Source organism: Camellia sinensis, chromosome 3 (genome assembly GCF_055761805.1).
Source record: "Camellia sinensis isolate YWXY chromosome 3, ASM5576180v1, whole genome shotgun sequence".
Taxonomy (NCBI): domain Eukaryota; kingdom Viridiplantae; phylum Streptophyta; class Magnoliopsida; order Ericales; family Theaceae; genus Camellia; species Camellia sinensis.
In genome coordinates this window covers 56,570,116-56,583,587 of record NC_138963.1, presented here as the reverse complement: position 1 = coordinate 56,583,587, position 13,472 = coordinate 56,570,116, and the positions used below count along the sequence as shown (strand labels likewise).

General features: G+C 29.0%; 1 protein-coding gene and 1 long non-coding RNA gene across 2 annotated transcripts; one reads left to right on the top strand and one right to left on the bottom strand.

The window, feature by feature from the left end:
• Positions 1-374: 374 nt before the first annotated feature.
• LOC114290406 (uncharacterized) lies at positions 375-5,758 on the top strand. The gene is made up of 2 exons (XR_014363923.1): positions 375-1,013; positions 5,116-5,758. It is a non-coding gene; the product is annotated as an uncharacterized LOC114290406 (long non-coding RNA).
• On the bottom strand, positions 1,899-7,724 carry LOC114290405 (uncharacterized). Its single transcript, XM_028234315.2, has 5 exons — positions 6,364-7,724; positions 6,207-6,265; positions 3,942-4,121; positions 2,794-2,851; positions 1,899-2,400 (listed from the first exon to the last, which is right to left on the bottom strand). Exons 1-5 carry the CDS (start codon positions 6,448-6,450, stop codon positions 2,155-2,157), a joined length of 630 nt encoding a protein of 209 aa, XP_028090116.2. The 5' UTR covers positions 6,451-7,724; the 3' UTR covers positions 1,899-2,154.
• Between the last annotated feature and the right edge of the window lie 5,748 nt (positions 7,725-13,472).

Here is a 13,472-nt window from a genome sequence, read left to right as displayed (position 1 = left end):
TATGTGACAAATTTTTTTATCCTAAAATAAAAAGAATAGTGTAGTGACTTTTTTTTTTTTTTTTTTTTTTTTTTTTTTTTTTTTTTTTTTTTCTTCTGTCACATGGTAAATTTTTCTATCCTAAAATAAAAAAATATTATGCAAAGTATGAATAAGATTTAAACCCAAGACCTTGGGTTTTATTAAAAACACTTTTACTATTTAAACAACATAGATTTTATGATATTAATTTCTTTATTATTTCTTTATATGCTTATTTATGTGAATTGCACACGTATTACGAGTGCCACCCACTAGTATATATATTTATATATATAAAAACACGCCCTTAACGTTCCGTTAGGTAAAAGAATTTGAAAAAGTATTAAAAGAAAGAAAAAAAAAAGAGTGTGAAATTAAATTTATTTATATTTCAGTTATTTATTTATTTTTTCCTTTCTCTTATTAAATTTCTTATCAAATTTTCCAATCAAATATCGCGTAAATCCAAAGAAGATAAATAATGAAACATAGGGGCAAAATTGACTTTTTGTGAAAATGTTGCGGTGTTTTGAGTAGTTGGTAAAAAAATTAATTTTTTGACTTTTTTAATGTATTTTGTTTTTTTTGAATAAAAAACATAAAAAAATAATATAACACAAAATAAGTAAAAAACTAAAAATTCACTTTTTATTTACTTCCCAAAATTGTCTATTGTTCATGCAAGTCCGAAATTATGAATTGAGGCTTTATTGTATGGAGGACGTTGACTCTCATCTCCCCTCTGATCTGGTTTTCTCTCTCAACGAAGACTTCTCTCTCTCTCTCTCTCTCTCTCTCTCTCTCTCACACACACACACACATCTCAAATCTTCTCCATTTCAAATGCAAATTTTCATTTTCTAAAAAATCCCCAAATTCAAAACCCTAACCCAAAACCCCCAAATCTTTCAATACCATCCTCACTGAACTCAGCCCTGTGGAGAACAGCAACAATCCCATCAACACCAGCTATTTCTCAGATGATAGACCAAGTAAGCATGAATTCCAATTTTGTGTTGGATCTCTTTTATGTGTAAACATTAGTTTCTTTGTGTTTGTTCACTTTCTCTTGCTTTTTCTTTGGACATGTTTATTATTCCGTCTGGCATGCTAAGTTAACCTTTTAACTTTTTAGCTAATTTTAGCGTGGCTAAAAATATTGGGTTTAGAATGATAGTTATTTTTTTTTAATTGATTGATGATGGTGAGAAAAATAAAAATAAAAATAAATAAAATAATTATGATTTAAATGTAATATGTTATCTTATTAACTATTTTCACATAAACCCAACTTTTCAAAGAATGTTATTATTATACTTGCTTATGCCTCTCCCTTGCATAGATGGATGGAGATGTTTATTTCATAGTTGTTTGTGAAAGAATTGCATTGACATATATCGTCTAAAATTCAAGATTGGCATAACAATCAGAGACTTTGATTTTGGATTTTGAAGTTTGAAGTTTGAATTTTGAATGATGTGTTATAACCTATAATATAATATTTTGAAATAAAGATTTTCATTCCAACCACATATAGATCTAAATCAAAAACAACTCTATCTACTTCACACATGAGCTTTCAAATCACATTATTAAACCACACTTTTAATACATTATTTCTTAAACACACAACAAAACCACACTGGGGCAATTTGGAAACATGATAAAAAGCCATTTTTTTGATTTTTTAGTTTTTTTATGCAAAAAAAGTCGTTTTTAGCAAAAAAACTAAAAAAGTTAAAAAAATTAGCTTTTTATCAATATTTCAAAACACCACACTATTAATACATTAATCTCATCCATGGAAGCCTATCATAATCCCAGGTATTGTGAATCACTTTTTCTATTTTGCAAACAAACCCGATATTAATAGACCCCACATACATCCCGATCTAATCCCATCCCCTACAACCCAAAACAAATGGACCTAAGATTCTTAAACACACAACAAGCATTCAACTTTAGATGCTACAATCGCCATCTAAAAAACAAACTTCAGATACTACAACACGACGCCACAGTTGGGGTCTTGTTTCATTACACAATCAATATTTCAATACAATACAATATTTATTTTTATTTTTATTTTTTGAAAATTTTGAAATATGTGGCCCCAACGTAGCCTTGCGTGGTTTAAATCTGTGGAAATGAACTTTTCTGTTTTAAGTTATCCAGCCATTTTTCTGCCTGTTCCTTTTTTTCACGGTCTTCTTTTCCCATTGCGTTAAACCACTTTCGGAATTCCTCATTGGCTTTGGAATGTTTTTCAACATTAAATTGGACAACAGCGGCAACAATATGGAGCCACTTCTGGTATTCGTCCATCTTATTGCGTGCGTCTGGCGTCATTGCCTTTCGCATCATTTCTTTCCACTTTTGCTGCAACAATAATGATTCATCCCACTAAAAACATCACCACTAATAGCACTAATGCATTAAAAAAGTAAAAAAAAAAAAAAATACAACTCAAAGACCAAAACATCACATCATTAATGGTGGGACCCACTGTCACCTAATTAGTGAGAGCACTGCAAACCCCAAATGGGCAAAAATACCATTTGGGGTCATAATTTAGGGGACTTGAATATATATATTCAGTTCAAAAAATATATATATTAATAATAAAAATTTTGAAAAGAAAGTATATATTACAATATCAAATTTTATTGGTATAAAAAGTGAAAAATCACATCAAAATATGGTCTAAATAGTGTTAAAATGGGTAAAGCTATGATGTAGTATGGAAGGGTTGGTTGCAAGTCAAATCTTTACCTTCCAATTTTCGTCTGATCGTCCTGTACCTTTAAGCATTTCCTCGATTTCTTGCCAACTGCAGAATTTGGGATTACTTATGAAAAAAAAATCAACGTGCTATAAAATAGGGGTTGTTAATGAAATTGCAAAATTCTACCCTATGGTTGAATGCCATATACATGCAGTCCATATATGCACCCTTCCATCTCAAAATATTAATTTCTTATTTTATTTTTTATCGTTCCAAAATATTAGTCTATTTTCAAAAATTAAGAATTAAAATAATATGAATTTCTTATTTTACCCTTCTTTTAAATTCATCAATAACACAAAAAGTACAATTATGATAATTAATATTTAAAAAAAAAATATACTATCAAAGGATAATTTTGAAAAAGTAATATTTTTAAAGTATAATAATTGTACTATTAAAAAAAGTTAAATTCTCTAAATTGAACTATTATTTTGGGACGAAGAAAATATTAGTATTACCTAGTGGGTTGGGGGGAAGGACAAGGAAGAGAACTTGTCATTCAAAGTTGTTGGAGCACAAATTGTTGTAGTTTAAGGCTTGCAAGTGAGAAGTTGGGATAGTCTATGTTATAAATATATATACATATATATATATATATATATATATATAAGGGTAGACCAAGTTGGGATTACTTTCAATCACAATAGTCAATCCTTGCACTCCAGACCAAGTTGCAATAGCAGTCTTATGTTCCTTCGTTTGATGTTAGCAAAATTGATGTAATTGGCATGTGTGCCACACGTGGCACATATTTGTGAGACCACAATTAAAAGTGCATACACCAAAGTAAGATTTTGGTCAAAGTGTGCGAGTGTTAACAAGGTAAGAAAAGTGGCACGTGATGCCAATTTTTGTTAATAAGAGTGACGTTATAATTTGACTTAAAATTGTAAAAGTTGACTAACATAGTTGAAAGTAAAAGGCTAATTAGCCTTATATAAAATACAAGATACATATATTATGGGATGGTTTGAGAAGTTGGCTAAAAGTTAATTTTTTTAAATTTTTTTTTAATTTTTTTGTCTTGTTATGGGTAAAAATATAAAAAGTGATGTTATTTAAAATGAGTTCAAAATCAAAAGTTAACTTTAAACCAGTTTTTCAAAGTATCCCTATGTGCCATTTAACATACTTTCGTCCACGTATTGCGACTGCTAGTATCAGGTTTTGTTTCTCTTTCAAACTGTACCACCGCCCATTTGGATTGCACGGACTGGAAGATGATGCCACGTGATGATTAGTTATGTCATGAGCTGCAGCAGGAAAAGTGAACTGGGATTCTAGTGGAGCTGTTCGGCCATAGTTACTGCGTCTGAAAAGTATTATAGGAACGTCATAAATTTCAAAATTTAATATTATTTTAAATCACTATAGGAATTAGAAAAAAAATTACTTACCCTAAAACTAAAGAAGAAAAAGAAATCATATAAATGTTGACAAACATATGAATAAGCATGTAAAAATTCAGCCAATTATAATTTGTCATGTACTACAAAGGCTTACAAAATATGACATAATTATTGACAAATCAAGTCTTGTCACATGTCTAATTGGTCTCAAATCAAGATTGCATGATAGTCAAATTAAATATTGTTACATTTTAAGATGATGGAGTAAGTCTTTAACTAATCAAATTAAACTAGTGATACAGCAAATAAGTCTTTGACTAATCATATTAAGTCACTTGTCAAATTGAGATGGTCAAATTAATAAAATTATGACACACTATTATGGTGATATTTTGATATTTATTTCTATATAAATCAGAGATAATTATCAAAAAAGTTAAAGTCTTTTAACACTACTCCACGCATGCCTATAAATAGGAATGATCTCCACCAGATATAAAATTCTACATACACAAAATCAAGTTATAGAGATAAAAATCTACATCAAACAAGAGAAGGCTCCATCGAATTAAAGTTCCAAAGTCCCGAAGGTTTTTTCATCAAAGCCTATCAATCTTACCAAAGTCTATTAATCTCCATAGAGCATAAAGATTGGAGATAATTCGTCAAATTTTATCTTCTTTTACTAAATTGGAGAGGATTCTACAATTTGATTTGCGAATAAACTATTAAGCCTTCAAGTCAAAGTCCTACGAATTCACTGTCTTCTTCGAGCTACTTGGAAGAGATTTCCCTATTCGAGTCGAGAACAAGCTGTCAAGCATTGGAATCATTTTTTACAAGGAGAAGAATCTGAGGATTTTCTTTAATTAGAAATTTCATTAGGAGATTGTACTTACATTATTTTAAATCAATACATTTATATTTGTTACTCTACTTTTTTGTCTTTATTTTTAGGGAAAAAAATTTTGTGTGGACATATATCAAATTTGATTATGAAAATAAGAAATACTACACTTGGAGTTAGCTCTAAACAGGGTAGGCCCAATCTAACTTTATATGCATTAAAGGCCCAAAAAAATCAAATAAAAAAAATTTGGGTTAAATTGCAAAATTTTCCCCTTATCTCAGTCTTTTTTTATTTTTCTTCTTTCTCAATCCCATACAGCATACACAACAATGAACAAGCAGGAATCCGGCAATCTACTGAAACTATTTGGCAAATTCCTCGGCAACGACTATTATCTTCTTTGGTGTCTGGTGAGCGCACGCCCACCCCCCCCCCCCCCTCTCTCTCTCTCTCTCTCTCTCTCTCTCTCTCTCTGTGTGTTTCTTTTAACACATTTTAATGGAAGAATCTTTTCACTAATTTATGTCCTATTTGGTTTTTGGTTTCATGACTGTTAAATGCATTAAATCCTAATTTGTTTTTGCTATTAGTTTCAATTGTTTTAGTTTGTTGTGTTGATGATGTTGTATTCTCTTTGCTATGCGTTTTCAACCTTTTTCCTAAAGTTTTGGACCTTTGGTTCTAATTTCTGTTGTTCCACTTTGTCTTTCTAAATTCATTAAATCCATAATGTTGTTCTCCTTTGCCCAATTTTTTCGGGTTCTATGTTTTTGGTTCAATCTTTGCTATTGCGTGCCTGTGTGGGGAAACATATTGTTCAAAGAATCTGAACCTAACATGTCCTCTTTCTGTCTCGTTCAATGTTCCTGGAAACATATTCTTCATCAATATGCTTCATGAGCATGAAACATTTGACAGTATTCAATAGCGACGAAGAGATTGGCAGTTTTGACATTCTAGTCTAAAATCTCCCATGTTGTAATTTTCCTTAGGTCGAAGAAAATTTAAGCTGCAGGCTAGGCTCCCTAATGCAGTTAACATAGTCACCATGGGAAATGAAATCCACATTTGAAATGAATAAACCAACATTAGGGTAAACAAACTATAAATTATGGAATATTGTAATAACATCACAACATATTTATTAATATCCCGCTTCTAAAATAATTTGTTTGATACCAAGGGAAATTCACTTTACCTTAGCGGAGACTGAGATGTGCTTCCATCTGGCTCATCATTGACACGTGTCCGTTTACCCTGAAAGAAGTATATCGAAACACAAGTCCTGTTTCTTTTAGCAAGGAGCAGATTACAGGAACAAACACCAGAAATATGCAAATGGCAAAGGAACGTACCTTCAGATCAATACCAGTAGTTCTGGTTTCTTTGGTCTTACGTAGCACAACCCCGGGCACTGAGTAAAAGGAATTGAAGAGATGCATATTAAATAAAAATATACATATTCTAGAACTCCAAATCTCGCATCACACAGCCTCACGTCTTTACTTTTCATTTTTTTTTCCCTCCCAATCCCAACCAAAAAGACTAACACACACAGCCTCGCCCACCTTTTGTTTTGTTTTTATTTTTGTTTTGTTTTGTTTTATTTTTTTTTTTTTCAAGTCCCAATCTCAACCAAACACTGACACGCACAGCTCCAACCACGGAAATAATTTCCAAAGTCTCAACTTTTCATTTTTATTTTTTTAAATTCTTAACTTGCTGGGAAATGGTCAATTTAAAAAAAAATTATATTTACTGGGTAAGGCTTTCAACGGTAAGCGACACAACCTCTAAAACTTTAAAAGTATATGAAATTTTTATTTTTTTATTTATTTATAGTATTTGTTAAGTGTCTCTATATTTTATGTGTCTTCTTTTGAGTGTTTTGAAAAATTGATAAAAAGTTGACTTTTTGACGTAAAAAGTTGACTTTTTGGTTAAAAAAGTTAAAAGCCAAAAAGATGAGCATTTGTCTCCCTTTGATACTTTGGTGTCTTTTTTACATTGTTTACATGTAATTTTATTTATTATTTTTTACTTTTAAATAAAACTTATGAAATTTATAATTATTTGTTAAGTTTTGATTTGTAAAAAAAAATTTATTTGTTATTATGTATGTTAAAATAAGATATTTTTGATATGCCAAAATTATGAATCTTGGTTGGTAGTGGTTTATATTAAAATTAGGAATTTTGATTTTGTTGTTTGTGTTAAAATTAGGGATTTGATTTGTGTTAAAATTAAAAATATTAATTTGTAGTGATTAATATTTGAATCAGGGATTAAAATTTTTTTGTAATAAATATTAATTTTTTGTGTTTAATATTATCTCAAAAAATTATTATTACATTTTTGTTATTGATTGGAGAATAAAAATTTTAAGATTATAATTAATAGGTGCTCCCTTTATATTAAATTATTGGCTCCATCACTAATCTTACACTAAATAAATTTACAAAAATGCCTGAGACCCTCTCTTTTTGGGATCCTTACAACCGCCTTTGGATCTCAACCATTCCCCTTTGGATCTCAACCATTGACATCAATGGTTGAGATCCAAATGGTTGAGATCCAAAGGGGTTGTGAGGGTTCTCAAAAAAAGTCTCAATTATTGTTGATAAATTTAATCTCTACCACACAATTATCATCCAGAAAAATTTGAGTGATTTTGTTTTGTTTCAGATTTTTTCAAATTTTAAAAAGACCCAAAAAAAAAAAATGCCACGTAGGCAATGTTGGAGTGTGCACATTTTAAACTTTTGCCACGGGTTTGAATATGTGCATTTGAGGATATTTTTGAAAAAAAATAAAAATTTATATATGCATATATATATATATATATATCTTAATATGCTTTTTAAGTTAAATTTATAGTGTTGATATTAACACCTCATAAATTATTTTGGGCTTTGATAGAAACCCCCTCTAATCACCCCCCCAAACATACATGTGGCGGGTGGTGATTGGAGAAGAAGGAAAAAAAAGAAAAAGAAAAGAAAAAGAAAATCTGACCAATGAGAGAGAAAGAGGGGGTCAAGGGGGTGTAGGAAAATGGGGGTCTAGGTCTTTTTTCAATTATTTTAGACCCCTAATTTTTAACCTTTTTTTTATTATAATAATAATCTCAAATAAAATTATTAAAAAAGACATCATTAATTTTAAGACATCTCATCCCACAATTAAACTTACACACTCACTACATCATGAATTAGGATTTATGAGAGCATCCACCTCTATTACCATCCATTTATTTTTTTCAAATCCTACCTTCAAAACTTACCTACTCTCAAAATCTTGACAACTCTTTGGAAGATGATGAAGAAAAAGAAAGGATGGTTTGTGGAGGAGATGAGACAGGATTCAAATTCAACATAGGATAAAAGCAGAGCTGGCCTTGGGCTAAGGCCATTGAGGCCTGTTTCTTAGGGCCCCAAAAATTAGGTCCCAAAAAAGGCTCTCAAATTCATAATCTTATACTATATCAAAAATTCAAAATGGCCCAAATTTGTTTTACTAATTTAGGCAATTTTAAAATGCCTCAAAATTCTATTTGGCCCAATTGATAATAGGCCCAATTAAAAAAAATTCATAAGTGTTAATTCTTAGCCCAATTAAAAAAATAAAATATGAAATATATGTATGTCTGTGGGGTTTATTTTTCTTTCTTCTCTTTTTATGGCTCAATTATTGTTGTTTAGTGGTTTTTAAATATTTTACGCAACCTTATTTATTTATTTATTTTATAGATACATCTAATTTGGATACACTTAACAACTATAATATTTGTACTTTTAAAAAAAAAAAAACAAAAACAAAAAAAAGTTGCCAAATATAAAAAATATAAAAAAATACTAATTGCAAACTCAAATAATTATTTTTCAAAATTCTAAACCAAACAAGGTGATTTTTATTTTTATTTTTATGAATATCTAAAAGGCTCTGAAAAATTATTTCGTGTTAGGCTCCCGAAAATTTAGGGCCGGCCTTGGATAAGAGGGCTTGTAAAGTTCATATAATTTAGCTAAAACTGCTGTAGTAGTACTAGTAGTTTCAAATAAATCAAGAAAAGTCCTAAAATCAAAGTCATCATAATCTTGCAACGGGTTGTCCATGGTGAAGTCATTTTTGAATCCTCTAACTACAACTTGCAAATCTCCATCATCGCCACCGATAAATTCACTCATTATTGAGAACTGATTGTCAAGCCAAATAGAATTGGAGAGGAAGAGAAGACAAAACAAGAGGTGCTGACTTTGTTTGTTATCAGTTGCTAGAGAATAGAATACAGATGATGAGTTTGTTTATGTGTATATATAAATATTGGAGAGAGAGAGAGAAAGAGAGAATATTAATTGTGACAATGATTGATGAGACAGTAGTGATAGTAATCATATTGGCTCTTCTTCTTCTTCTTGGTAGGTTTTGTTAGGGCTTGTTGGAAAAAAGAGTTTTTTCTGGAGGTGTGGGGGTGTGCATTCAATGAGTAAAATGTTTTCATAAGGAATAATTTTGATATTATTTGGGAGGAAAAAAGAAAATTTTGAAGATTTCAAAATTTATAAGTGAGGGCCCAAAGAAATGAGAGGTTCAAAATAATTTATAAGGTGCTAATAGTATCACTCTAATTTATTTTGTGGAAAAGACTGAAATAAATTTTCAAAATAAAACATGTTGGTAAAAATGCCTTTAATTTCGTTTTGGTGAGGTATAAACAAAAGGTGTTTAGGAATTTATGAATTATTTATTTATTTATTTTATCTTTTATTGTAGTCCTCTTGTTTTTGTTCCCGACCGTAATGGCCAATTAACCATTTTATCGATAGTAGGAACAGGTGGTGTCCATGTAACCAAATATTTCATGATTATTTATAAAATATATAATAAGATGATTTATAAAATATAAAATGGGATGCTACCTATTTTATGAAATCGCATACTGTTTCTTAAATTCATCAACATTTTACAATATATAATTAGATGATCTCTAACTATTTTAAATCATAATTAATAATATCAATTTTAATAAATCATTTATACAAGATATACAAGTCTTTTTTTTTTTAATTTTAAAAAGCAAAGAGATAGATGACTTAAAATGATGATATAATCGATTATATATACAAGTTCTAATTTGTAGTTCAAAATTTTATAAAGAATGAAAAAAATGACTTGTTCATTTTATTTAATTTTCTTCTTATGAAATATTATTTTCACAATGTTTGTATAAAAAAATACTCCTAAGCATCCGCACCTATATATACATATACTAGTGGTCTACACATGCGATGTGTGTGCACTTTGAAAAAAATAATATTATAAGAATAATGCTAAAGAAAAATTTTCATATAATGTATATTGCTTAAGTAATAAAAACGTTCATTATTAAATCCAAGGTTGCCAGCAGCCTTTATATAGATATATAACAGAGGAGTGTCAATCAATACAAACAATAAACGCATAAACTAAAAAATAAAGAGGAAATTACCAACACACACACAAATAAAAAAAAAAACCAAAATTTGAGCCTTTCAACAAAATAAATCTTTAGTTTTTAATTTTATGAATTTAAATCATAAATTTTTGATTTATTTTTAAGTTGAATCTCTACTTATTTTTGTTAAGTAAAATTAATGAAAAAATAATATTTTAATCATTAAACTCAATGTAGATGTACAAAAATATTTGTTTTTATTGAGTTTAATGATTAAAAGATATTTTTTCAGATAGTTTTATTTAACAAAAATAAGTGGATGGTTTAAATTAAAAATAAATCAAAAGATTACGAATTAAGTTGATAAAATAAAAATTTTAGGGTTTATTTTATTACAAAAATCACACATTGAGTTTTTTTTTTGGTAAGTTAAAAATAAATAAATCTTTACCAGTGGAAGGCAAGGGTGAATTTGTGTCGTTGAGGAGACTGAGGACCTCTCCAGGATGTTCACAAAGAATATCTAGTGCTTCAGACACTCCTTCTACTGTGACGTCCATGAATTATCAATGCTAGAAAACCTGATTAACAAAGACAACATAAGCTTAATCCATTAAGTAATTAATTACTACAGAAAAATTTTATAGTTTTGTTGATAAGCTTTTCTCTAACATGTGTTAGGGTGGAATGAATAAAATAAAAAGAAAATAAAAGCGTGTAACTGTTATAAAAGAATCCAAAATATTATGAGTTAGTTTGGTGAAGTTTTTCTCAAGTTGAAAATTCATAGTCATAAAGCAAATCTAAAGACTCTCCTCTCTTAATTTTTAGATAACCGGCTATTATATGAATATACCAGAGAGGTAAAATAAAAACAGGGAGATAAATTCAGTGAAAAATAACATTTTTCTGTCACGATTCTCTATTTTCAAATACATATGTTTTTTTATCCAAAACATTAATATCCATTGAATCATATATTGAGATTATCGCATGTCAAAAATCTAGTGATTCAATGAATATGAGAATTTTGAGATAAAGAAACAGAGAGATTTGAGAGCATGTTAAGATAGCCCCAAATGCCAATTACACATACCCACAAACACACGCACACATAGATAGACAGAGAAGCTTGAATGCTGAATGACCACACTGAAGATTAGAAATTGAATCAAAACAATAGCAGAAAGAAACTTACAAAGTAATGGTACAAATTGCAAGCTAGTTCAAACGCTTGAGCGACTGATTGTGATAAGTGAAGTTAAGTGTTTTATACTTGCTTATTGCGTACTTTTGTGTGATGTCTGTTTTTCAACTTACGTAAAAAGTTTCCCATAATTTTTTAATATACAGATGATGATAATGGTCCTCCCAATCGTGTGATTCTTTATTGTCAAAAAAAATCGTGTGATTCTTTATGGTACTACTGGAAGTCAAGGAAATATTACCGGTTTTATATTTGCTTATTGCATACTGTTGTGTGATGGTTTTTTAGACATTGGCAATGGCAAAATTGTAAATAGGTTGAAAGAACAAAACAAAAAAAAAAACAAAACAAAATAATTATAAAATTATATAAAAATTTATTACTTCAATTATTAAAGTTGATAATTTTTACCATTTATTTGTAATTTTTTTTTGGTCTTCAACTGAATTACAATTTCCTCAATTACATTCACCTTACCTGATGTTTGAAAAAAATACACTAAATTTTATAAGTCTAAAATAATTATGTTATTTTTTTTTAATTTTAATTCATAAAACACTTGGTCTCTTTTCTTATTAGTACTTCATTAATCATATAGATAGAAAATTAGTATTGTTATTTGTTTTATACTGAAAACTTTATGGGATAAGCTTGCTTACATATCTTTATGTCTCTATATCTCTCACGACCTCTCTTGTGGGTCCCAACTTGGATTCCAACAGATGATCAGAACCGTCTATTTTGTAGGCTCTACAATAAAGATTATCTACGTAAAAAATCAACTTCATCAAATATCTATAAACACGTGAACAAATCAGATTTTGTTTTATAAAATAAATGATAAATAAGATTGCAAACTTAAACCATCTATTTTATAAAACAAAATCCCTTAAGTTTTTATGAATTTACATAAATTATCTCATAGAAATGTGTAAATTGAACACAAGTTTGTATAAATTTATTTATAAAAGTTTTGAAATTTATAAAATCTCGTAAATTGTTATGAATTTACATAAATCATCTCAAAAAAAATGTATAAATCAAACTACAAAATTTCATAATAAAAATGCATGAGTATGATATGCAATGCACCCTAACAACGTTGTGTTTGGTTGGGTAGGTTGGGGGATTTGAAAAGTAAAAATGAAAAATAAATGAAATGTGAATAAAATATATATGTGCTTTATTTAGTTTGGCACACTTTTTCTCTTTGTTTTTTTAAAATTTTTTTGAAATTTTCTAAGCAAACACAGTATAAAAGTTTTCCAGGGGAGAAATTGAAACAAAAGGAATTGAAGAGAGACACTCACAGAGGTGATAGGACAAAATGCAATAGCTCCTCAACGTTTTGACACTCTGTTAAGTGACTAATGGGATTGTATTTAAATGCTGTGTTTGGTGGAGAAATTTGGAAAAAGATTTGAAAAAGTAAAGAAAAAAAATGTATGAAATTAAGTGAAATATAAACATATTTTACTTATATTTTACCTTTTTTTTTTTTTTTTTCAAATTATTTCTCAAAAACTCTTAACCAAATACAACATAAAGATATTAATAGAAAAAATAAATAAATAGACAGTTAGGGATGATGGATCTTTGGTTGTTCAAAAAAAAAAAAATAAATAAATAAATAAATAAAAAAGACCCGATTTGATTGGGGGATGGCTACTGGGGGACGACTTTTTGTTTTGTTTTTGTCCCCGAGGGTGAAGGCTGTTGTGGGATGGCTGTTGTGGGATGGCTGATTTCCCAATTTGACATTATGCATGCTTTCCCTCAGTGACGTTTAGGCAATTTTTGCACTTCATTTTTTATTTTGAAAA

Excerpts from the sequence above, each read along its gene's own strand:
- LOC114290405 (XM_028234315.2), bottom strand. The coding sequence starts at position 6,450 with ATGCATCTCTTCAATTCCTTTTACTCAGTGCCCGGGGTTGTGCTACGT. Across the intron at positions 6,266-6,363 it reads CTACTGGTATTGATCTGAAG|GGTAAACGGACACGTGTCAA; the intron begins GTACGTTCCTTT and ends TACTTCTTTCAG. Across the intron at positions 2,852-3,941 it reads GTCGCAATACGTGGACGAAA|TTGGCAAGAAATCGAGGAAA; the intron begins GTATGTTAAATG and ends CAAATTCTGCAG.